The 27,543-nt window shown below is 36.7% G+C and overlaps 1 protein-coding gene across 7 annotated transcripts in view; it reads left to right on the top strand.

Annotated features, from left to right (window-relative positions):
• The first annotated feature begins 23,769 nt into the window (after positions 1-23,769).
• LOC127541280 (transducin-like enhancer protein 4) overlaps positions 23,770-27,543 on the top strand; it is a 156,070-nt gene continuing 152,296 nt past the window's right edge. For all 7 annotated transcript variants that reach the window (XR_007948425.1, XR_007948423.1, XR_007948422.1 and 4 more), the window contains exons 1-3: positions 23,770-24,110; positions 25,193-25,290; positions 26,357-26,420. Coding sequence is in view for 1 of the 7 variants with exons in the window: in XM_051966548.1 (XP_051822508.1) it covers positions 24,066-24,110; positions 25,193-25,290; positions 26,357-26,420 (207 nt within the window). In the remaining 6 variants the exon portion in view is untranslated. The remainder of the gene's footprint in view (positions 24,111-25,192; positions 25,291-26,356; positions 26,421-27,543) is intronic.

The raw sequence follows: 27,543 nt of genomic DNA, 5'->3' as shown, positions 1-27,543 counted from the left end.
CTTTCCCTGGGTGTAGCTGATCCAATTCATTACTGCTCCATTGGAATTGATTTGGTTCATCTCATTGCTGAAGATGGCCAGGTCCATCAGAATTGATCATCATATAGCATTGTTGTTGAAGTATAATGATCTCCTGGCCCTGCTTGCTTCACTCAGCATCAGTTCATGTAAGTCTCTCCAGGCCTTTCTGAAATCATTCTGTTGGTCATTTCTTACTGAACAATGATATTCCATAACATTCATATACCACAATTTATTCAGCCATTCTCCATTTGATGGGTATCCATTCCGTTTCCAGTTTCTGGCCACTACAAAGAGGGCTGCCACAAACATCTAGATATCATCTTTCAAGAAATTATCACAGACACTATCCTGATATTCTTTTACCAGAGGGTAAAATAGAAATAGAAAGAATTCACTAATTACCTCCTGAAAAAGAGCCTAAAATAAAAACCTTCAGGAATATTATAGCCAAATTCTGGCACTCCCAGAAAAAGGAGTCAAGGAGAAAATTATTTGTGCATATGTTTTAAAAATAAAAAACTTCAAAAAAAACTATTCTATGTTCACCTTGAGGCAAAAATGTATTCTGTTTGTGAGGGAAATCTGGAGAGCTTGAAATTTATTGACCTACTTCACCATCTTCCCAGGATCCTCTCTAATTATTTTCCCAATTATTATTGCTAACTGTACCCCCCCCCCCATTCTTTTTTCTCTTTTCACACTGCCCCTCCCTCAAGTATTTTGCTACTGACCACCTCCTCTCCCAATGTGCCCTCTCTTCTATCACCTTCTCCCCTTCTCATTTCTTTCCTTCTTACTTTTCTGCAGGGTAAGATAGATTTCTATATCTATACTAAGTGTGTATGTTATTTTCTCTTTGAGTCAAAACAAAAATGAATATAATCCTTCAGGGAAAAAGGTGGATATTTAATGAAACAGAGGACTTTCAAGCATTCGTGATTAAAAGATCAGAATTGAATAGAAAAATTGATTTTCAAATATAAGACTCAGGAGAAGCAATAAGGAGTAATCAGGAAAGGGATATCATAAGGGACTTAATAAGGTTTATCTGTTTATATTCCTACATGGGAAAATGATACTTGTAATATATAAGAACTTTCTCATTATCATGGCAATTAGAAAGAGTATATATAGACAGAGGACACAAGTGTAAATTGAATATGAAGGGATATTATTTTAAAAATTAAAATTAAGAGGTGAAAGAGAAATGTACTGGGATAATAGGAAAAGGAGAGGTGAAATGGCATAAATTAGCTACCATTTTAAAAGAGGCAAGGAAAAGCTTTTATAATGGAAGGAAAGGAAGGGGGAAAAGTGGGAGAATGAATTAATCTTATCCTCATCAGAATTGTCTCAAAGAGGAAAATAACATGCACACTTAATATAAATATATACATCTGTCTCACCCTGTAGAATGTAGGAAGGGAAGGGATATGAGAAAGGATGAGGATGATAGAAGAGAGGACACATTGGGAAAGAAAGTGGTCAGTAGCAAAACACTTTTGAGGATTGTCAGAGTGAAAAAGAAAGAGAATAGAATAAATGGGGTGAGGGGTGTGTGTGTGGGGAAAGGATACAGTTAGTAATAGTAATTGGGTAAAGAATTAGGGAGGATTCTGGTGGAATAGATCAATAAATTTCAAGCTCTCCAGTTTTCCTTCATAAACAGAACAAATTTGTGCCTTAGGGTGAACATAGAGTAATGAAAAATCTGGAAGACTTGGGGCAAAACAGGGGTCCTCAGGGCACAACCCAAGAAGATCTGAAGAAAGCCTCCAGGCTGGAAATTAACCCAAGTGAAGTGAAAACATCTTTAGGCTATCTCTGCAGAAACAAAAAGTAGGCACCCCTGGGGCTAGTTGGGTGAAGCTGGAGCCTCAGTCCCAACGGTGGAAGCTTTCACCTCCCAGACATCTTGAGGAATCAGGGGTCTGAGTCTAGGAAGACTGAGGGAACCTCAGCTATTAGGAATGCCAGGCCTAGCTATGCTTCTGAGACACAGCCCTGGATGAGAAGGAACCAGCACACCCAGTGACTGTAGAAGCAGTGGGATGGGGACACTGTTGGCTTTGGGCACTTGCAGAAGGTGGGGAGCTTTTGGTTTGGGGTTTCAGGTTCAGAGGGTTCCAGTACCACTTAGATAATCTGTAATTTTGATTTTTTTTTTTTTTTGTGAGGGTGATAATCATGGCCTTCTATGATTTTCAACTATGTAGAATCACTAGGAAACTTGATTTCTTCAGAAGGAAGCAGTTTGTGATCACTGAAAACACTGGAATTTTAAAAATGCAATCCAACTTGTACATCATCAATTCAATTTTTATAAGGGCCAATCCAAGATATAAGTACTGATGGATTAACTTAATGGGTTGTGCATCAAAGGACATGTCATAATCTGGAAAATATGAATGCATTCTCTATCTTTTTAGTTTTTCCTATATAGATTTTTAAGATAACTTCCTTTGAATGGATATCATCGAACAGGCCTTGTAGAATTCTAAGATTTGATACAATCAGCTTGACACCTGCAGATAGGATCATTTGGTAAACTTTATCATTTATATGAAATTCTTTCATTTTGACTGTGCCTAGAAAATTCTCATGACACTGCTGAACACCAGTGGTGAGCACATATCTCTGTTTTATGTCTTGCTTGATAATGATAATCAGAGGAGCACCAAATTATCTCTGCTTGCATGCATCCAGGAATTTTATATGATCTTAACATATGCATAGAGGCTGCTTTGTTGGAGGATTGCCTTTAAGGATGCATTTTGTTCTACTGAGGCAAATGGATTTTTTAATAGTCAATGAAAAATAAACACAGCAGGGATCTTTTTTGAAAAATTTATCTCAGTCAGTTGTGAGACAGTGATGTGTTCTACCTGTGAACTTTTACCTGTGAAATTACCTATGAAAGTCTGCCTGTTCTCTTCTCATATTTGCATCAAAGATATCTTCAATACATGCATAGACCATCTCCATAAATATTTTATAGAGATGAGATAGTAGACATGTGGTTTGCTACTTGCTAATGTCCTATCTGGCATCTTGTTTATATAATATCATCTGTGATCTTTCCCACTCTCTTGGAATCTTCACTACTTTGAAAAATCTTGAACATATATAAATTGCTGTTCTTAAAATTGCATCACCTGCAACACAGATTTCTTCAATGTTTATTCATTCAAATCCAGAAGTTCTTCCTCACTTCACCTTCTTAAATGCCATTTCCAAGTTCAAAGAGCATAAAGAAAACATTTGGATTAAAGTCATAGAAATGCAGGGGACATCAGAGGCATCTAGCTACTTCCCTCATTTTATAGATAAGGAAATTGGGACCCAGAAAAGTTAAATAATTTATCCCAGATAACACAGGTAATAAATTGCAAAACTGAGGTTTCATGTTAAGTGTTATGATCAAAAGTTGGCTTCTTTAGCATAATGAGGTAAAAGAACAGTGAAGTACAAATAACCCAGTTAAATGGTCATAATAGAGATGAGAATGGATCACTGAAAGAATGCATTCAAATTAACTCTATTTCCATATCTATTTGTTGCTCTAATTTTAACCAAGTCCTCTCCAAATGTCCCATTAGCTGCATTTTATGCTAAGCTTTCTTCAGGTTTGTTCTGTTCTCTCATGCTTTTTGCTGTCTGGGGGGCAATATCTTTTACCAGCTATATGCTTGCAAGTGAGCTTGTATTAGGAAACCACGGTTGACCTTGGCTGCCATTATCTCTCCAGTTGGAATATAGATCAAATGTTCGCTGCCTCCAGTGGTTTCTGGATATTTGGAGCTTCCTTCTTGTGGTGACCATTTGACACAGAGTAAATTTTCTAAGAAATTATGATAGAGTCAATGTCTTTCCTTAGCTCTCATTTTTAAAAGTCTCTTTCAAAGACACTTAGCACAATGTCTGACAAATAGTAGGTACTTAATATATGTTTACTGATTTTTTCAAAAGGTTAAGGTACAGTTTAATTTCACATAATCTTTTTTTTTCAATTTTTTTCTTCTAATTTGATTAACTTTAACTTTGCTTTGAACTAATCTGTGATATGATTCTACACAGAGAATTTATTATAAAATAGCTATCCTGTCAGTAATCAGTTTCCTTTCTGATCAGTTATAGTCAGGGGACATAGTATAGTATAGTGAATAGAGAAATGGCAGAGAAGACAGGAAGACCTGAGTTCAAGTCTTGCCTCAGTCATATCTTAATTATAATCTGAGCAAATCACTTGATTTATAGGAGTATCAGGCAACTATATATCATTCGCAAAAAGGGGATGACCTGGGTTGATATAGGGAGTTTCCTAAATCAATGAAATCAGTTATATACTTATGTCTACACATATGTATATAACACATGAGAACAGCTAGATGGCTCAGTGGTTAGAGTGTGGACCAGTTAAGAAGATCTGAGTTCAAATTTGAGCTCAAACATTAACTAGCTGTGACCCTGAGCAGTTTACATCAGTTTCCTTATCTATAAAATGAGTTGGAGAAGGAAACAGCAAACCATTCGTATATTTTTGCCAAGAAAACCCCATGAATAATATGGTCCAGGGGTAACAAAAAGTCAAACATCACTGAACAACAAATATAACACATGTATACATATATATGCATATACATCACATAAACACACACACACACATATATATATGTATATATATATATGCTATGTCTAGCACATTTTGACTCTCTTCTTATAGAAGCCAATGAGATACAGGGACTCTCAAAAATCAGTGCAAGTTTAAGCTTTTAAGGGACTTTTGGATGCTGTACAATGCCTCAGGCTTCTGAGTAATTCACAAGCTTTGGTTGATTTTAGTTCTTAATCCATATTTTTCAACATATCTTCTGCCATTTTATCAACCCAAATAACATTTGCACTGAAATCTCTGAGAATCAAGATATATGATGATTTGGTTTGGGGCATCTTTTTCAAGTCCTTGGCAGAATTTCTCTTCTTTCTTCTCCTCCTGTGCAATTGATATTGACACATGAGCTGCCATTGCTGGATCTTCGTAATTTTTTTTTTTTCTGTATCCTTATCACAAATGCTGCAAGATAAAATGATAATGTGTACCAAAGGGTGGTGGTTCTTTTAACCTTTGAATGAATAATGAAATGAATTCTGTCAACTTCCTCATTTGCCTATCTGAGGAGGTCCAATGAGCCATCCTCCCATTTAGCTGCAACTTATTACTTTTGATTTTATTTGCTGTGGGAAATTTTAACATTGTTCTAATAGTATATCAACCCTTTGGCTATTTGGAACAAAATTTCACATTTAAAGTAACAAAAGAGTAATTGATGGTCTAAAAATACAATTCTTAGTGCTTTCTGCTCCCTTTACTATCATTTTGCACCATGTAAGCATATAGTGGCCACAAAGAACTGAATTTAATTTGCAATTAAAAAAAAATACATTGCCATGGTCAAATAATTCATGATGTGTTGGTCAATCTTTTGGTAAGCCTCTCTATATTTGACTGAGTTTCAGAGAGAAGACACAACTTATTGCCAGGACACTGGCAATATACTGGCTATATATATATATATATATATATATATATTATATATATATATATGACTTTTGAAGAAGATGCCTGGATGGCCTCATATCCATCTCTTTATTTTCTTAGACTACACATATCATGTTCATAAACAATGTCCAGGAATTATCAGAAAATTAAATAAAATTTGCCTTGGTTGATATTTTTGCTTTTAAGCATTATGGTCTGTATAAGAATTGTTATCAATAAAATATCGTTCTGTATCTTAAAAACTGTTTCTCACTTTAAGATACTAAACATTTCATTTCAGAAAAGCAAATTTTATTGTAACTTTCATTGACAAGTCCAGATATGAAAACATACTAACAATTAAAAGGAAAAATGAACAAAATGTTATTTGTGGGGAATTTGAAGGGATTGTGGGTAGAAAGAGAGAGAGAAGAGAGAGAGAGAGAGAGAGAGAGAGAGAAGAGAGAGAGAGAGAAGGAGAGAAGGAAAAGGGGAGGGAAAGAGGGAGGGAAGGAGAGAGGAAAAAAAAAGGAGAGAAGAGAGATTATATCTATAAATTGACAAATTTCCTGACTTTAAAAAAAAAAGTGCATATTGATTTTAACATGGTAGTGACCAAATCATTCTACTTGTTTCTGTTACTCAGAGTATGACCCTGAGTTTTAGGAGTTTCTACGAGCCTCTACACATTTAAAATGAATTCACTGTGGTACACTGTAGTCTTTTACTGCAGGATTGCAATCAATATTAGTATTTTTCTTTTGATTCTACTTTCTTTATTCTGTATCAATTTAATATGTATAACTCTATTTCTTTAATTCTGTACATTTCTCATTTCCTTGTTGTTACTCTTGTTGCCGTTGTTTGTTATTGTCTGTCATACAGGCTTTGTGATCTCATCAGCTGAAACAGTGAGGAAATTATCTTATTAATTTAGATTTGTACCCTCTGGGCTATTTAAAGCATAAGAGACTACAAGTCTTCCTTATTTCTAATGCAGCTCTCTATCCATTATGTCACACTGTTTCTACATCTCTTTAAAAAATGTTCCAACAACATTTAATTTGACACTATGATTTATTTAGGCTTTCCTTCATAGTTTGTTAATGAATGCTATATGTTAATGATCATATGCCAATGACCCCTAATGAAGATAGTTAGACATTGGCTAAATAAATATTAAATACTATAGTAATTTGAAATGTTTCACCACAAATATAATCTGTTTCTCAATCTCTCAAATGCAATCAACTTATAGGTAATTGATGGTCAATAGCTGGTTGATGAACTAAAGACTACTTATTACTTGAGTATTATTATTTAATATACTTATATATAATGCTTATAGTTTGTACATACAATATATTCCTACTCCACTTTTAGGGAAGTAACTCTATATCTAATTCTACTTATAAAGATTTCCTCTACCTCTAGTCCAACATCATATCTTAAAGATAGAACTCATTTCAATGGCAACTACCATCTCTGCCATTACAATACTGATGCTATCTCTCCTGCTAAAAATAATCTTGGAACAAGCGCTCTTGTTGTATTGGTCTTTTGATGAATGGTACAGCTGAGCACCTATCTCTTTATTTTGCTTTTAATATCTCTTGGGAAAAGTAGAGGCTGTCCCAGAGCATATAGGCTTTATAATCTCATTTATCTTTGATTATTTCTCTCACTCATCTCCATATGCAATCAGGATCCAAATCTTATCGATTCAGACTCATCAATATCTCTTAAATCTTTCCCTTCCCTTCTTTATTTTCACTGCAACCACTCTAGTTTAGATTCTCATCTCTTCTTGCCTGGACAATTGTGGCAGCCTTTTAATTGATATTTCTGGTTTTGGTCTATTTTTATTTCAATCCATTCCTTATATCATGATTGAGTAATCTTATTGATTACCACTTTAATCATGGCACTGCTCTCATCAAAAATTTTCAGTGATTTCCTCAATCTCTACCAGAAAAAAAAAAAAAAAAAGTTTAAGTTCCTGATATTGGAACTAAAGTTCCTCTCCTTAACAATTTATTGACTACCTCCCTTTTTACCTTTATTTTATATTATTTCTCTATGCTCTAGGTTCTCATTTCCTCTTACCTAAACTATTGCAAGAGTCTCCTATTTGAATCCTACTATATAGTTTCTGCTTTTTCTATATAACTTCTTGCATAGCTGCCAAAATAATTTCCTTGAAGTATAAATCTGACTAGGTTACTCTCATGCTCAAGAATCTTCAGAGGTTCCCTATTACCTGTAAGATAAGAGTATAAATCCTTCAGTTTGACAGTCTTCCATCTGGTTCTAACTTGCTTTTCTAGGCTTACTGTACTTGGCTCACCCTTACTTGGTCTATTTTAGTAAATTTGGCCAATTCTATTTCTGTTCTTTCTCTGTTCATCAAATTTAGCATACCATACACCACCTATATAAATTTACACATGCACATCCTTATCATCTCTATTTTTTAGTTCATGTGTTACCTCCTGTAGAAAGTTTTTTGCTGACTTCCTTATTCTAGCACTCTTTCTCTCCCCTTCAAATTATGTTATTCTTCTACATTCATGTGTTGTATAAAGAAGAGGGAAAAGGAAAATTTTGGGGTTTTTGTTGTCTTCATAAAGTCTAGTAAAGTATATTACAGAAGACAATATATTTTAAAAATCCTATAGTATTTTATTTTTCCAATTACATGTAAAGATAGTGTTCAACATTCATTTTTGTAAGATTTTTAATGCCAGGTATTTTTCTTTCTCTTCCCTCCCCAAGACAGCAAGAAATATGATATAACTTATGCATGTACAATCATTTTAAACATATTTTCCTACTAGTCATTTTGTGAAAGAAAAATCAGAACAAAAGGGAAAACCTATGAGAAAAGAAAAATCAAACAAGAAAAAAAGATGAAAATTGTATACTTTGATCAATATTGAGTCTTTATAGTTCTCTTTCTGCATGCAGATGTCATTTTCCATCTTAAGTCTATTGAAATTGTCTTGGATCTATTGTTGAGAAAAGCAGAATCTATCATAGTTGATTATCACATAATCTTGCTGTTACTGTGTGGAATGTTCTCTTAGTTTTGCTCACTTTACTCAGCATCAGTTCATGTATGTCTTTCCAGGCTTTTCTGAAATGATCCTGCTTATTATTTTTTTGTAGAACAATTACATTCCATAACATTCCAGTTCCTGGCCGCTACAAACAGGGCTGCCACAAACATTTTTTGCACATGTGGATCCCTTTCCCTTCTTTAGTATCTCTTTGGGATATAAGCCCAGTAGTAGCACTGCTGGTATACACAGTTTGATAACTTTTTGAGTACGGTTCCAAATTGCTCTCCAGAATGGTTGGATTCATTGACAACTCCACCAACAATGCATCAGTGTCCCAGTTTTCCCTGCATCCCCTCCAACATTCAGCATTATCTTTTCCTGTCATCCTAGCCAATCTGACAGGTATGTAGTGGTATCCCAGAGTTGTCTTAATTTTGTGCATACCTTTTGTTCTATTATTGTAACACTACTGGTGCTATATCCCCAAAAAATCATAAGGACCCACATGTACAAAAATGTAGGAGCCTTTTTTGTCAAGGAACTGGAAACTGAGTGGATGCCCATCAGTTGGAGAATGGCTGAATAAGTTGTGGTTTAGGAATGTAATATAGTAGTATGATTCTATAAGAAAATTCTATTTTCAGCAGGATGATCTCAGAAAGGCCTGGAGAGACTTACATGAACTGATGCTGAGTGAAGTAAGCAGAACCAGGAGAAAATTGTTCACAGAAACAACAAGATTATTTGATGATCAGTTCTAATGGATGTGGCTCTTTTAAACAGCAAGGTGATTCAGGCCAGTTTCAGTGATCTTGTGATGCAAAGAGTCATCTGCACCAGAGAGAGGACTGTGGGAAGTAAATATGCATCATAACATATTATTTTCACTTTTTTATTGTTGTTTGCTTGCATTTTAATTTCTTTCTCATTTTCTTTCCTTTTTGATTTTATTCTTCTTATGTAGCATGATAATTGTGGAAGTACATATAGAAGAATTGTACATATTTAACATATATTGGATTACTTGCCATGTAGGGGAGGAAGGGGAAAAAAACTTGTAACACAAAGTTTTCCTAGGATGAATGCTGAAAATTATGTTTTGAAAATAAAAAGCTTTAATTAAAAAAAAAAAAACAAAACAAAACAGTATGCACCATTTTATGGCTCTTTGGGCATAGTTCCAAATTGTTCTCCAAAATGGCTAGATCAGTTCAGAACTCCACCAACAATGCTTAGTAAGGCAATTTTTTTTTAATTGAAGTTGTGCTTTCAGTGTTATAGGGAACAGTCAGTGAGTTTTAACATTGCTTAGCTGATACCTCTGTGATTTATAATTTGAGAAAGTAGCCTGAGATTATTGACAAGTTAAATGATCTCCCCAAGATCACCCAGAGAGAGGCAACATTTGAACCCAGGTCTTCATGTGTTGGAGGCCAGGATTCTATCATGTCTTTCTTGAAATATATTTGCTTTTGAAGAATGGGACAGATTTCTAATCAGAGCATGTAGAATGGTTATCCTGATGAAAGATTACACAATTATTTAGTTTAACGACCTTGCTAAAATTATGGAGATTAAAATCTGAAAACTGTCAGGAATAGTCAGACACTGGAGATACATATGCAATATAAAACATTAAGGCTTGCTTTTTCTATGTAAGTTGCTTACTGTTATATCTATAGTTTATATCTATATTTCATTAATTGAAGTATAATGGTTTCAAACTTTTTCAGTTTTAATATTCTTAACCTGTGACTTTCATATTGAATATTATTATTTAGTCAGTTAATAAATATTTATTAAGTGCTTTCTGTGTGCCAGCTAGGTGGTACAGTTTTGAAAGTACCCAGCCTGGAGTCAGGAAGATCTGAATTCAAATATAGCTTCACATGCTTTCGAGCTGTGTGACTCTAGGCACATTACTTACCCCTATTTTCTTCAATTTTCTCATCTGTAAAATAAACTGGAGAAAGAAATTGCAAACCACATCAGTGTCTTAGCCAAGAAAACAACAAAGGTGTCAGGAAGAGTAAAAGGCAACTGACAATAACTACACTCTCCAGTGCTAGTCACTCTGCTAAGCCTGGGGATATAAATGCAAGCAGAAAGAAAATCCTTGTCCTCTAAAAGATTACATTCTAATGGGAAGATAACACATTAAAAAGTCACTAAATATCTAGGTAGCACAAGGGATAGGGGAGCAAGGAAGATACTCTACAAGGAGGAATGGTGGATAAAGTTTGAAAATTGATTGTTCAACCTAGAGAAAAATGAGATCTGCCTGACTTGAGTATCTTCCCTACATTGAGGTTCATCTTCTCAGGGGGAGAAGCCATGGGACAGAGGGTGTGGTAGAATACAGTCACTTAAGTCCTCTTCTAGCCTCTACTTGAAGATCCCTAAGGAGGAAGAAAGCTCCATCACTACCAAGAGTTAGGATGTTTCATTCTGGAACACCACTAATTGCTAGAAATTTTTTCATTTCCTTGCAGCAATATGCAATATGAAGACAGATTTGCTATGTTTTCATATGTGATTTTTTTCATGTCCTAGGAACAAATCATTTCTCTTCCATGATTGTTGTTCAATTGTGTCTGACTCTTGGTGACCCTATTTGAGGTTTTCTTGGCAAAGACGCTGGAGTGGTTTCCATTTCCTTCTCCTGCTAATTTTACAGATGAGGAAACCAGGGTTAAGTGACTTGCCCAGAGTCACACAGTTAATAAGTGTCTGAGGCTGGATTTGAATTCAGGAAGATGATTCTTCCAGATTACAGGACCCAAACTCTATCCACTGTACCACCTAGCTGGCAACAATATCTTATTTGCTACATACAATACTCTTCTCTCATTTATTTTTTCTCATTCTCTTGGCAGTGGTCTGCCTGTCCCTTTCTTTTAGATACTCTCTTTGCTCAGTTTTTGTCATACTTTCCTAGCATTCCCACTCCTTCTCAGTCCTAGTTCCTGTATTATTATTCACAAATCCTAAGCATGGGTGTAACTCCAGAAAGTCTTGGTGTTTCTTCTCCAAGCTCTCTCACAAAGATCTTATCAGTTCCACACTTTAATCATCTTCTCAAAGCAGAAGACACCCAAATCTACATATCTGGCTCTTCTCTCAGGAGCTCTAGGCTCCCTTCGCCAAATTTTCTTGGCATTTCTTTCTCCAGCTCATTTTATAAATGAGGAAACTGAGTTAAATAGGACTAAATAATTTGCCCAATGTGTTTGAAACAGGATTCGAATGCAAGATGAATCTTCCTGACTTCAGACCAGGCACTGTGTACTGTTCTACCTGGATATCTATATATCTGGATTTCCCTTTCCCATTTCAAATCCAACCTGTCCAAAACCCCTGCTTTGAAGGCACTCAGGATTATCTTGGGAGTCATCTTCAATTCTTCATCTTTTCTCTCTTTTTTTCAAGTCTTTTTAAAATTCTGCCTCTATATCACTTGCACCAGTCCCCCTTTCTCTGAAATGGTTCAAATGCTCTCACCTCTCAACTAGACTACCACTACAGCTTATTATCTCTTTTTCTTTGGTCTCTCCATCTTCAGTCTATCCCTCACACAGCTAACAATGCAAAATTACTCAAGTACAAAATTGACCAAGTTGCTTCTTTGCTCAATAAACTCGCTAGTGAATTCCCATTACTTCTAGGATCAAATATATATTATTCTGTTGGGCATATAAATCCCTTCATACTTTAGCTTTAAAGTACCTTTCCAGCCATGCCCTTTATTGTCCTGTTAAACTGGCCTTCTTATTACTCTTCCCACATTTTCTCATTTCCATGCCTTTGCACAGATGGTGTCTCATATCTGGAATGTATTCCCCTCTTCACCCTGTTGCTGTTTATTCTTCATTCTTTCTTTCTTTTTTTTTTAAATTTTATTAAAGGTTTTTATTTGGGGCAGCTAAGTGGCATAGCAGATAGAGTACCAGCCCTGAAGTCAGGAGGATCCTAATTCAAATTTGGCCTCAGACACTTAACACTTCCTAGCTGTGTGACTCTGGCCAAGTCACTTAACCCCAATTGTCTCAGAAAAAAAAAAAAAAAAAGCACACAAATAAAGCTTTTTATTTACAAATCATACGCAAGGGTAATTTTTCAACACTGACTCTTACAAAACTTTCTGTTCCCAATTTTTCCCTCCTTCCCCCACCGCCTCCCCTAGATGGCAGGTAGTTACATATGTTAAATCCAATATATGTATATATAGTTATGTAGTTATCTTGCTGCCCAAGAAAAATCGGATCAAGAAGGAAAAAAAAAAATTCTTCATTCTTGAAGAGAACCAAAAACATCAGGAAGGTGATGTCTTGACTTGTAAATGAAATGGATTTAAGTGAAACAGGACTGTGCAGTTACCAGCTTTACTCTGTCCTTTCAAGCCATCCAGGTCCAGTGGCAAGACATAGATCAAGATGACTGGAAATGGTTATGGATATAGTGGGAGACTTTGACCATTTTAATCTAAAATCCTCCCCACGTCTCAGTTTGTCTGGGGCAACAACCATACAGTGATTAAGGTGGGGCAAGAAAAGAAGCAAAAAAATGGCCTCTTTTACCAGGTCAAGAACAAACTAACAAAAAACCCCAAACATATACTTCTTAGAATCCTGAGTTTGTTTCAAAGTTCTGCTCAACTGTCATCTTCTACCTGAGGCTTTTCCTTTCCCCCCTTAACTTCTAGAGCTCTCCTTCTCCTTGCATCTTGCATCTATTTTATATATATTTTATGCTTTCTATTTAAATGTACATATGGTCTCTGCTGACATAATATAACCATAAGAACTTTATATATTATTTTAAGGTCTGCAAAAAGCTTCATAAATATTATTTTACTTTATCCTTACAATTCTGGTAAAGTGGCATCATTATTATTATCCCCTTTTCGCAGATGAGGAAACTGAGGCAAATGGAAGCAGTGACTTGTCCAGTATCTCAAAACTAGTAAACATCTGAGGTTAGATTTGAACTCAGATTATCTTGACTGGTCTAACACACTATCCATTGCTGTATCCAGCTATATACAAAGCAAATTCCTTGAAGTCAGAAATAATTTGTCTTTATATCCCTAGTATCTGGCCTAGGGCTTGGGACATGGTAGGACCTTAACAATAAAATTACTGCTGAATCACTACAAGTGATTTTCTGAACACAATATTTCTTTTTCTGCTTCCCTCCATGGCTTTTCAAAGGCAAACCTCATGCCTGGAATGTCTACCTCACTTCCACATGTAAAAATCTCTAAGTTTTTCCAAAATTCAATCCATGGGCAATCTACTAAACAAGGATTTCATAATCTATTCCCACTGCCCCCCAGGCCAAAGTTATGTTTGATTTATTTTGTACATATTTTCTATTTATTTATTTGGTATATGATGTTTTTTCATCAATGGAATGGAACCTCTTTGAAGATAGAGATCGTTCAAAGTTTTGTTTTTTAGTCCCAGTTTCTGGCATATATAGCAGGTACTTAATAGATATTTAATGAGTTGAATAAAATTCTCCTGAAGAATATTATTTTATTCTTTTTTTGCTTTGCACACTTTACAAAATTTATTAATATTCATTTTTAAAACTGAGTTCCAAATTTTCTTCTTCCTGCCCCTCCTGCATGCACTGAAAATGCAAGCAATATGAAAATAATTATACCTGTAAAGTCATATCACCTTATTCTTAATGAAAATAAAGGGGTGGAGAGGTAAATAGGATTCAATACAAGGAAATTCGTTTAAACAACATACTTTTTCAGAAACTCATCTCTCAGTATTGAAGGGAGCTCATGCTTCTGTTATTAGTATTATCAGAGTAAATTATAGTCTGCTGTTTAAAATCCAGAAATTAACGAGAAGATGTGATATTGAAGAGATCTTTTTGGTAATGATTAATGCTAATGTCCTGAGAGTTTTCTCTGGCTTAGTTTAATATTTAGAATAACTTATGTGCCTCCATTACCTAAAGAGAATTTCCCACAGTTCAGTTAATCAGATGCAGAATCCAAAAAGGGCCAGTGAATCTGTTTGTTACACTCTACTTAGAGGAGCTGTGGCTACAATACTCCAATGCTGAAGTCAGTGAAAAGGCACCATCAAATACAATCCAAGGAAAATGCAAGCTGATACAGCACAAAGATGCTTTGTTTAAGAAGGGCAGAAATTTCCAGCAAGTATCTGGAAAAAAAAATGCAGGATGGGAGGGAATGTAATCAAATAACAAAACAAACCTCCATCTAAAAGAGAATCATTATAAACCAGTACAAGGACACTTTGTTTTTAAGTACACACAATGAATTTTAAAGATCTTTGTTCAGAAGGGAAATAAAGCATTATGAAGGACTGACACTTTTGATGGATGGGTGGTTTCTGAAAAACCACATTATCAATTACTTTTTCCTTGTTTGGCTCCAGTCCAGTAATTTTTATTTGAACAAGCCACATGCTAGCATGGTTTTGATTGCAGGAAGTGACTGGTTGTTAAAGGATACTATTTCACTGATGGGCTTATCTCTTCCTCTACCCCTCCTCTTTCTGATGGGAGGCTGATAGGAAAAGACCCAGTTTCAAGTTGTTACAAATAGAGTAAGAGGTTGTTTGGTAAACTGCCCCATGTTTTGCTTTGGCACAATCCATACCCTATGTTCCTTGTTGTTTCAGACAACAAACCCTTAGATGTGGCTTTTTCTAGCCCTTACTTTGTTAATCACATTTTAATCAGTTTCCTCATGTGTAAAGTGAAGGGACCCAACTTGATCCCTTTCTTTTATCACATGCAAGTGTACAAGAATATTTATAGATAGGCCATTACAAATAGCATACATGATGTCTTTCCCTTAAAATAGCAGCTCAAAAAGCGTTATGGAGAAAAGTAACTGAATAGGAATTATCATGAAATACCCAAACTGAAATGTGGCAAGAAAGATTGCAGTTTCTTTTTCTGGCTTCACTTACATGTCTCTCAGGAAAGGTAAAGTTGGAATAAAGTTTAAAAAATATAGCAAATTAATTGCTAGCTAAGAGACGTTTTGTCTGTAATTGGGGATAGCTGTCACCACGGATGTTATGTGATCAAAAGCCTGATACTCAGAAGAGATCTGTAACAGCCATGTTGTTTTTCTCACTACCAGCTGAATTCAGATATTCATTCTTGTTTAGGTTTTTGAATGCAGAGATATAACAGTTCTAAAATGTTACATATTCCTAGGGTAGTAGGTTAACATTTTGCTTTTAGATATCAAACTAGAAAAGCTTTTTCATTTCTACCTTTTTTAAAGAAAAAGAAAAGGTGATTATTCTACTGAAGATAAAAAAAAATGCTTTGAGAGAATAGGCCATTTATTGTTCATTTAAAAAATGAAAATAATTTGAGTGAATTAGAATTATATTTTTTTCAATGAAGGAAAAATAAATTCAACCTCCATTTGTTGAATCATTTTTTCATATTTAAATTCTTTTAAAGAAAATTTTGCTAATATGCTAAATCTATGTTAAATGTTAATCTCTGCAATTTATTCCTTGAGAATAAGATTTTTAAAAAAGGTACTCTTATTTTTTTGAACTATATATAAGTGATATGTCTAGATTTTCTCTTCCTTTCCAACTGATGGGCTTGTTATCTTGTAACAGATTAAATGTAATGTAAATTATTCTCTTAATGACTGTGAGATATGATTTCTATTTGGTTGGAAATCCAGAAATTCTTCAGCATCCTAAATCTTTATTGTTAAAACAACAAATGTTGAAATTATTACTATTTAAGTGGATAACTTAATGGAATATTGTATGTTATGGTAAATTATTAACTAACTTGTAATGTTTATAAACACAACTTTAATAATTAGTAAAATTCTACTTATTCATAGTCTCACAGATACTCAAAGTTTAACTAAAATAGGATATGTTGCTTGATTATGCATTCTTTTAGGCATAACATAAATAATTTTTTAAAATGTGACTAAAATAACTTATTTATCAAAATTTAAAATCCAATGCCACAAACAATGTCTAAGAACAGACAAAATGATTCCTGCCTTCAAGGAGCTTACAAATATAAACAATATATTTGTCTGTTTGTTCTAGAAAACAGCTGTAGGAATAACAGGAACAATGCAATTGACAGAAATCCTGTCTTAATCACTGGTGAGATTATTTTGTTTGTGTGTACCATCACTCCCCCTGGAACCTAAGGCAGCTTTTGAATTTGACTAATTTTCACAACATCTTTGTAAAGAGGAAAATCATTTATTCTCCATTCTCTTTCTCCCATGTTCCCAAAGTAGAACATCTTTTGTATTGCATCTAGACAGAATTTAAAGAAAAATTATGGTCTGGAGGAGGGAAATTGTGCTAGAAATAATATTATAATCATGAATATATTCTATCTATCAAGTATACAAACAAAGCAGACTTTTTTCCCTTTTGCAGGCACTAGAGACTTGTTTATATGCTTTTTTTTTTTTTTTAAAGGAAATGTTTTATCTTTAAACTGCTGGTGGACTTTAATCATTCCTTATAATTTACAAGGTAAGAACAAGGCCATTTGCAAATGGTGGGAAATGGTCTTTATTGAAGAAATGCTTAACTTGAAAAGTTAAAATAAAGAACTGCTGAATATTTGTGCTGTATTTTGAAACAGATTAATAACATCTAAATTATAATTAAGGATTATTTGTTCACATGGTCACAACGGTATCAAAATCAATTTTTCCACCTTAGCACTAAATGCCAAACTTTCTCATGATTATAGTAACTTAATTTATGAAGTTACTACTTCAATTTTTTTTTTTTTTGGTTGCTGTCACTGTAGTTTATAGAAAGTCTAACTTCAGGAATAGGAGATATCTCATACAAGTCACCAAAAGATGAATCCGGGTATAAGTCCAACATATCAGATTGTCAAATTCTTTCATTAAGAAAATCGATAAGTTTCAATAATGATACAGTAAACTCTCAATAATGTTTGTTAAACTGAATAGCTATTAATTCAGGAAGTTTAGGATATACCTAAGTTGGTTTTAAATCTGGAAGAATGGTGTGAAATTTATCTTAAGACCTTCTTCACTGATGAAAAGTTGCTACTTTTATGCTTTATATTACTAGACTAAGAAATAGGTGTCTTTCTTTAAAAAAAATGCATTAATTCCCATATAATATTATAGTGAAGGATCTAATTAAAAATTCTTATTCACTTGCCTAAGTTACCCCTTTCACATAAAATACATTTAATGATGAATATAAGTCCTGATTTTAAAAGTCTATCAAAATAAAATGATCAAAATAACTTTTGTCTATTTTAAGCTAATCTTGAAAAAAATTATTCCTAGTAAGTGAAAATCTTTCAGAATTTTCTGTTTATCTTGGTGGAAATTTGACAAGTACTATAATTGTTGAATAATAAGTTTGAATCCCTTTTAGTGTTTTCTAAAATTAGTGTAGTGGACAAGATGTTACATGATGGCTCATTCACAATGTCTTAAAAGAAATTTTAAGAGAATTATGTGATAGAGCCAGTTTTTTCTATAAGAAACTATAAAATATTGTAGACAAGTCTTGATATGAAATATAGTTATGAGAATTGTACATACTTATTAAGATTATAGGTCTTTGAAATTTGAGTCACACTTAATGATACTAGAAGAACCAGACATGCCAATTGAAACAAAAATTTGCTTGGTCCTTTGAGGTATTCTTAAACTTCACATGTTTTCACAAATCATATAGGATTTTGCTCCATGCTCCCCCTCACCCCAATGTATTAAGTATTTAAGTGACAGTGAAAAAGGAAAGGAACCTATATGTGCTAAAATATTTGTAGCAGCTCTCTTTGTGATGGCAAAGAATAGGAAACTGTTCCCATCAATGCAGGGAATGGAGGAATAAGCTGCAGTATACAGTTGTGATGGAATACTACTAAGCTGTAAGATGTGATGAGGTTGATTTTAGAAAAAAAACAAAACAAACTAGGACTTGAATATCTATATCAAATGTTGGTCTTCTGTAATGTGAGGTCAGTAGGGAGACAACACAGAATTCAAAATATAACAAAAATACTTAGGTATTTAACCCATTAAAATCATTGGAACACGATTTCAGAATTAGAATTCAAAAATAAATAGAAGTTTCTTTTGCTTAATTTTTGTCTGGGCAAGATTGTTACTTAAGGAGAACCTATTTGAGGGCTTGCCAAGGGCAGCTGAAGAAACAACTCTATTAGTAAAATGTATAATTGTCTAAGCACTATGCATACTTCTTTAGTTGCCCTTATCAAGTTTTAAGAGTCTCCAAAGAGTTTAAGTACAAGGGAGTAGAGAAGATGGGGAAAGTACAAGGGATTCTAGAAATCATTCTTTTTTGCAGTCAGCCACAATATACTACTATAATTCCCTCTATCTTTCCTGTCCTTAAGAATAATTGCTAAATAAGGAATGAATTTTTAAGTAAATATAGTTGGAAACATTTTGATTGGCTGAAACCAATTTTAGGAGAATAGAAAACATGACCTCGGTAGAAAGGGCCAGGAAACACAGATTTTCTTTCCTACCTCACTACTTACAGTTGTGAGATTGGGCAAATCACTTAATCATTTTGAGTGCTGGTGGCTTTTCTGCCAGAATAGCAGCTAGTGAGATTTGTAAAGCACTTTAAATGCTCATTAGAGCTTCCTAATTAACTTGTGACATAATATCATATGTATTATCCCCATTTTACTGAAGAGGAAACTGAATCTCAGAAAGGTTAAAAGGGATGTTGCCTAGGGTCATAGGACTAACAACTGAAATAGTCTTTGAATCTAGATTTCTTCTGATGACAGACTTTCATTCTGTTTATTGCACCCCAGGTGTCAGGACCAGTAACAAATTCCAGGCCCCTTCTGATTCTAGCCTGTATAATTCTTCAAAAATCAAATAATCTGGGGTAACTAGGGAAAATGATTTGGGGATAGATGTTGTCATTTTTCAAATAACTTATTATCCATTATCATCATTACAATTCTGTTAATGTTATAAGCCAAATATATATATATGTGTGTGTGTGTGTGTGTGTATTGCAATGAGATGAATACAACAATTAGATGAATAAATAACAATAGCTAGCATTTATAGGCTTTGCAAAGCACTTTATAAATATCTCATTTTATTCTTACATCAAACTTGTTCATAGATTATCTGGGGAACACTAAAGTCTGCCCTGACTGAAGAGCCCTGTTGATTTTATACAATAGTTTATTAAATTTTAATATTGATCAATATAGTATATATATATCCACTTTACTGAAATTTGACAAATTGTAATGATTATGACTGTAGATCAATGACGAAGCCATAATTATACCCTCAAATCAACTTGATTGTTTAGTTTAATGATAATTTTTCTACACTAAAAATCTTCTCTTATTTGAAGCACTTATATGATTATCACCAAGTGTGATATACATTCTTGCTCAGGGACAGTATTCAGGTCAGGTGATGGTTCACAGTATCTTGATTATATTTGAATACTCTTTCTTTCTCTTACAGTTACTTGCTGTAATGCTATTTCACAACTCAGAGATGAAACATTCCTAAGTACCTGGGCTTTTTCCTGTTTTTTTTTTTTTCCCCTAAAAAAAAAACACCCCACATTTTGATCCCTCTCTACCTAATCTCCTGTTGACACACTGTCAGGAGATATGAAAAAGTTTCCTATTACAAGCTATTTGATATTTCCTAATAGAGCAAAGGACACTCTTTGCTCATTGACCCTCTCAATACTCTTCAGGTTCTGATATTATAAGTCTCATTAAGTTTCCTGTGCTGGGGAAAGTGAGAGTGCTACAAAGAATTTCAATAAATATGGCCCATTTGATTTAGAGGTTTTCCATGATAATGTAGAAAACATATTGACACTGACTGAACATGAGCAAATCATTTCACTAAACTTGGATACTTATTGGTAAAATGACATACCTGAGACTGGCTTGTGACAATCACAAGAGATAATGTATATAAAGTGCCTTTAGAATCATGAATGATTCTGAAAATATAGCATACATATATACATCAGTCTTTCTCACTGCTGAGAAGACATTAATACTAACAGTCACTTGATTTTTAGTTTTGGGAGAGGTTCAAGATATGGCTATGAAGTACACCTCTCATTTTTTTCGGGGTGGTTGTGGTAGTGTAAAGAACAGTATGAGAGCTAGGCAGTCTCCAAGGAATCTACAATTTGCTTTTGTTCTCCATCATCATCAATATCACCATAATTATATACATCTCTGCAGTCCCTCTTCATAGTGGGTGCTCCATGTACAATGTAAAAAGGGAAAGCTGACTGCATCAAACAAGGCAGATTTTTGAAGATTCCTTAAACAATATTACCAACAATATTCTTATCTTCAAGTAATATTTATTAAACACTAACATGCATAGCTCCAATTAAGCTCAACTCTCAGGAAGCTTCCACTCTAAAATCTGGGCAGGCTCTCGAGGGCAGGATTTGCAAGTCCATCATTCCATTAACCCAGCTCCGCACCTCCCTTAGTTTGGATCCAGGCCACTGGCTTAACAGGGTAGCCCTTTTGAGCCCCAGGCTCTCCAAAAGCCCGGGGCCAGGCTGCATTTGCCAGCTTGCTTTCAAATCTTTTTTTTCCTCTTCCGGGAGGCTGGCGCTAATGGGGTCGGATTGAAGAGAGGGCAGGCTCCCTGGTGCTTGGCACACTTCATCATAGACACAGCGAGTCCTGCTGCTACTAGGTGACACGAAAGTCGGAAGAACCGGGCATTTGGGATGCAATCTCATCCCGGTGGGCATGCAACTGCCCCACAGTCCTAAGTTTTCCCTTCGGGAAGCCCAGAGAGCCCACTGTCTCCTGAGCTAAAATGGGGCGAGACATACGTATCCCTAGAGACCTTTCTCCACTCTTCAAACCCCACTCTTTTTGGCCTATATTTCTTGCTCAACAAAGGGATTCGAGAAGGAAAAGGCGTGCTTTTTTTTAAGTGTATAGAGCTAGAAATAAAGTTTGAAGATTTTGAGCACATGGGCAGCTCACTCTTTTTGTTTCTCGGGCTCAGGCCTGGAAAGAAGTTGGTTAAGTGGTTGGGGTTGGGGGAGGGAAGTGGGAGCCTTCCTTGGGTTCCCTCCATTCAAACCTCCACCCCACGCCCCTCATTCCCCGGGGAAAAGAAAAACCAAGCCAGAGCTCTAGGGTTAAATAGCAATCACATCTTATACCCTTTAAGAGGAGGTGCCTTCTCTCAATGTTTCTCCCTCTTCTCCTAACTCCCCTCTCCCTACTCTGTTGCAACGCTTTACAACACCTCCCTTCCATCCCCCAAGTAACTGGGCGGTGTTTTGTGTCTCTAAACAAGGGCAGGGGGACTCAGTCCCCGTTCACACGGAAAATTATGCCGGCTCCAGCGGTGCGTAAAATTGATGTGAACTGAAAGAAGTGGGATCAGCGTGATCCTCCCTCTCTTGTCTCAACAGGGGTTTCGGCACGTTACACAAGGCCGAGCTTGTCTCTTTAAGGAGACATTGGACCCTAATTAGTCCGCATTCCTGGCGCGGCTAATTCGGCCGTCGTTGAGGGCAGTGTCGTGTGCACGTTTGGGTTTGGAGTTGAGGGTTTTGTAGGGGAGAGAATGAGGAAGAGAAGTTGAAACCATTTACCGCCACCAAGCCTCCCTCCTTTAAATCCCCTCATACCTAACCTCCCTATTCACCCCACCTCTTTCCACTCTTCATATTTTGCCACTATCACCCAGTTCTGAAGGTGCAGGCTTGGAGGAGGCGGCGGCGGTGGCGACGGCGGTGGCAGCGGCAGCGGTGGCGGCAGCGGCAGCAGAGGAGGCGGCGGCAGCGGCAGCAGCAGCGGCAGCAGCAGCAGCAACAGCAACAGAGGTAGCAGCTCCAGCAAGCCCCACGTTACTTTGATTGACAGCTGAACAAATGTTTCCCCTGTTCGAACGCTCGCGCTAAGGAACGTCAGCAACCACGAAGCTCCACCTCGGGCGGGCCGCCTCTGCCCCGCCCCCGCTCACCTCATCCCATACTGTTCATTGGCTCAAGCCTCGGGCGACGCCCGGCCCCCACGTGGGAACTAGACTGTCCGGCTCCTCCCCACTGGCTTCCCATTTGTCAAAAATGAAATGATGGGCAGTAACACAGAACGGCGATTAATGTTCAGTAATTTCTGATTGGTTGCCTGTGTCGCCCGCTGCGCCGGGAGTAGGCGGGGCGTTGAAGGGGGACTTAGGAGTCGCCGTTTGGCCTGGCGGTGATTGTAGTTTGTCTGGTTAAATCCTGCAATTTGGAGTAGGGAAAGCGTCACCAGATCGGACTACATCTCCCGGGATGCTCCGCTTCATCTTCTTCTCTGATTGTGAATATGTATCAGAATGTTAATGATTTGCTGCTGCTAAATTTGGTCAAAGAAGTCACCTAGACAGAGCGTGTTGTTAGAGCTGTTCAGAGCGGTTGTTTAGGCTGCTTGCTGCTTTCTTCCCCCTCTCTCACACACTTGTATGTTATTTTGTGGCCGTGTTCGCGGAGTTTGAAAAGACAGAGAAATAAAGCCGCAAAGCATTTTTTTTTTTTAAACACCCCTACTCTTCAAAAAAAATTTTTTTTGGGGGGTGAAGTACAAGAAAAAGCAGGAAGGAAGAAAAATAAGGAAATGAGATGAGGTAAAAAGAAGCTAAAAGGTGTATGTTAAAAGATCGTTGGTGTGAACCGAATAATCTCCAGAGAATCACAGAAAGCATCGGGCAAGAACCACTTCCGAATCCAAGGAGTTTGCTTTTTTTTTTTTTTTTTTTTTTTAATGCAAGAGGAGAGGCATTGCATACGGAGGAATAATAACCAATTAAAAGACAAATAAAAGTTTGGAGTGGGGTGGCGAGAAAGAGAGAGAGATAAGAGAGAGACTGTGTACGGGTACACGGGGTGTTTCGTGGTTTCTACCACCACCATCACCACATTTGGAGGGCAGTGACTGGTGCGATCCGAGGAATATTACCCGCCAAAGGAACGTTCCAGGGGCTCCCGGGCAGCCGCTCCCTCGAAAGGAACGGACTCTCCGGAACGTGGGGACAGCAGCCTTCGAACGTTGCCGGGGAAGACGTTCCATTCTCCACAATGACCGCCTGCCAGTGACAAGCCCCCCGTGGAATGTTGGAGCGGTTCCGTTCTGCCGGGGACAGAGACGCCGCCGCCGCCGAGGGTTCCTCCTCTTGTGTCACGCGAGACCCGGGGGCGGGGAGGGGGGCGCTGGGACCGCCGCCGCCGCCGCCGCCGCTGCCTCTGCCGCCGCCGCCGGAGAGACGCTCCTCCGAGAGCCAGCCAACCCCGCCGCCCGCCCGCCGGGTGCCTTCTCCTCCTCCTCGTTGCCATTAAAACAAATGATCCGAGCTCCTCTGCCCAGCGCCGCCAACTAAATCGGTTTGGATGATTCGTGATCTGAGCAAGATGTACCCACAAACCAGACACCCGGTGAGTGCAAGCAAAGCCCGGCCCTCGGGGAGGGGGCACAGGGATACTACTACGCTGGGATTCCCCGCTCTCCCCTCAGTCACGCTCCCCCCCCCCCTTTCAATTTTATGAGGGCTTCTTGAAAAAAGGAGGAAAAAAAGCACAAACAAATAAATACGTGCCCCTACTCCCAGTCAACCCCTTTGCTACTGTTAGTTATTGGCAAGGAGGGAAGGGATGGGGGGGGGGGTCGCTTCGGGAAGGCAATTGAGTTGTAGCCATTTTCTTATTGTTGTCTTCTGGAAACCTTGAAAACCCGAAGATAACGATTTGCGATCTTGGCTCCTTCAGTTTTTCTAGAGATGTGAAGATGGGGGGGAGGGGGGGAGAAGGAAGTGTAGGGACGCGAAGAGAGACCGGGAGACTTGGGAGTAGGAGGGCTTTCTCTGAGCTCCCTCCATCCCTGCATTGATGGGGGTTCAAAGTGAGTGAGTGAGTAAGAGAGAGATAGAAAGAGGTGTGCGTGCTGGGAGGGGGTGATGTCTCCCCTTCTTCTCCCACTTGTCCCTGGAGAATGAAACGTGTCGTTTTCAGCTCCTTCTCCTCCCCCCCATCCCCTCATCCCGGTTTCACAATATGGCCAAAGTGTCCCTGACACAGACCGTGGCAGTTTGGCGGTTTCGATTCCGGGCTGGGAGAGTGCGTGTGTTCGAGACGCTGCCCCTTCTCACCCTTAATGAGAAAAGAGCTTTCGAACCTTGATGTTCGTGAGAAAGGCTTGGATGAGGAAAAAAACTGGTGTGTGTAATTTATACGTATGTCTGCGTCTGGGGGGTGGGGGAGAGAGAGGGAGGGTAGAGTACCGGGAAAGAAGGGAATGCTTATCTAGAGGGGAGAGACTTTTCTCTGAATTTGGTTATAAAGAGGAAAAGTGGGGAGTGGAGGGTGGGAAGGGGAGGAAGAAGGGAGAGAGTTTTAACAGCTCTGTGCCTTCATGTGCTGTACCCCTCCACCCCCCCTTTTAGCCCTGCGTGGTATGTTTTCTCAATCTCTTCTCTCGCCTGTGATCTGGGATAATTAAATATTTTATTGTTGTTCTTTAGGCACCGCATCAGCCTGCTCAACCCTTTAAATTTACAATTTCCGAGTCCTGCGATAGGATTAAGGAAGAGTTTCAGTTTTTACAGGCTCAATACCACAGGTAATGATGTTTACTTTCCTTGATCCTCCTATTTGTTTAGCTCTTGTCAGTTTTCCCCCCTATTACCCAGCCCCCCCCCCTTTTTTTTTTCATTTTTGACAAGGTGAATGTAAAGGTTTGGGGTGGCTTTTTTTTTTTTTTTTTTTCCGTTTCATAGAAAGGCTAACAGCACCATTCTGGGCAGGTGTAAAGAAAGTGTGAGCCTTTCTCCCCCCCAAAAAAATAAAAAAAGAAGGCAGAATATTTTGAGACTGTAGGAAATTTGAAAGATGGTTGCAAACTTTCAGTAATTATTTATTGGGAGAGAAGGAAAGAGAGATAAGATTTAGAGGACTTTTAGTTTTCATGCTTATTTGTTGCTTCGGATTTTCTTCCCCTTTCGTCTGACCATTTCACATTTCTGCTCAGCATTTCAAGGGGAGAATCTTGGCTTGCAAGTGAGCTATCTCATTGCATTTTTGCTGATAGATGTTTTATTCTCAGGGTGATAATTGACTCAATGTTGACATTTTAAAATAGTCTTACCATAATTCTCATTAATTCTCTCCTAATTTTCTTTGTATATGACTTTTTTTTTTAAACAAACTCCAATTTGAACAAAATCAACAATTTGCTTCCTGGGTAGTGGTATTAAACTTGTTTCTGCTTTTGGAGGGAAAGAGAGATGTCATTCATTAAAATATGCTTGATTCATATTTTCATTCATTTCTTAGTGGACCATTAAGAAAAACTCAAATGTAATATTTTGTGAAATTGGGCTTTATCTTTTGTGACCATATAGTTATCTCATTGATTTTTTTTTTTTTTGGTGAATATTCATTTCTGTGAAATTTAAAGAGAGATTCTCCATCTTCCCATCTTAAACTTTAAATAACACATTCTGTTAAAAAAGAAGAAATGAGACAATCTCTTTCATTTTGTGTATGTTTGTGTATGTTGGTATTTTAATTATTAATTTGAAATTTATGGATACTCAGTCTTGAGAGAGGTAATGAGTATACTTAGATTATAAAAGAATATAAATCAAATATTATGGAATACTTATGCTTCATTATGTCTTGAACAGTTTGAAACTGGAATGTGAAAAACTGGCCAGTGAGAAGACCGAGATGCAGCGGCATTATGTCATGGTAAGAAAACAGAATAACACATTCAAAATGTCTATTAGTTTGATCTGCCAAAAGCAGGAATTCATTCAGGTAGCTTAAGGCTACAAAAGAGATCACTACTGTGTTGCCATTGTAGTTGAGATTGTGGCATAATTTCTAGGATGTTAGAACTTACCTCTGAAAACCGGTTTTGATCTGAAATTTTCCTCAAAGTTTAACTGCTATGTCATTTTCTCTGTGTCTTGTTTTTTAAGAATTTTGAAAATCAACAGCCACAAAAAATAAAACAAAACAAAACAATTTCCGCTTTGCTTGCTTATAGTCATGATCAAAATAATAAGTGGGGTTTTTTCTTGTTTGCTTTGTTGTATTTTACTATAATTCCAAATAATATTAATGAATGATTTTTATATGATTTAGTTTTTAATGCTTTGTTTCTTTTTTTTAAGAGTGAGAAATTAAGATAAAGAACATCTCTCTTTTTAAAAAAATTCCATCTCACCTAAGTGTTAAATAAAAGAGCCTTTTTAAATTTCTGAGGGTCTATTCCATCAGGATTCACAAAGTACCAGTTATCAAGACATATAATCATACATGTTTGTATGATGGCTTTGAAAGTGTCTGAAGAATTATATCCTGGGCTTGCATCTAAGGCAATTTCCCTTTGAATTTGTGGTTATAAACACACTGTGCTTTAAAAAATGAGAAAGTTAATGCCAGAGATTATTTCTAAGTAACATTGCTTTTATGATCAATTCAGTCAAAGCACGAAAGATTAATTTGAGATGTATTTTTCCTTTTTATATGTTGGTCTTCCTTAGGATTGATATACTTTATCACTGAGTTCACCCACCAGGATTTTTCTTTCCTTATGATAAATACTAAGAACAGAACATGTTAAGATGCTATATTGTTGAATTTTGAATTTTCTTACTTTTGCACTGAGCATCTTTCTCTTCCTTTTTGACCCTTCCTCCCATCCTTGTAATTCAAAATGATTTTTTTGCATTTTATTAACTTAAATTAGTGGATACATATCTGAGTTTATCATATAGTTTATGGGAATGGGTATTATGGGTTGTGGGTATTTTGAAATTCTTGTTGGGGACATTTGGAATTTTAAACAGAAAATAGAAATATTGCT

This window comes from Antechinus flavipes, chromosome 1, assembly GCF_016432865.1.
Source record: "Antechinus flavipes isolate AdamAnt ecotype Samford, QLD, Australia chromosome 1, AdamAnt_v2, whole genome shotgun sequence".
Lineage (NCBI taxonomy): Eukaryota > Metazoa > Chordata > Mammalia > Dasyuromorphia > Dasyuridae > Antechinus > Antechinus flavipes.
The sequence above is the reverse complement of the archived record's forward strand: the minus strand, read 5'-3'. Positions and strand labels throughout refer to the sequence as shown.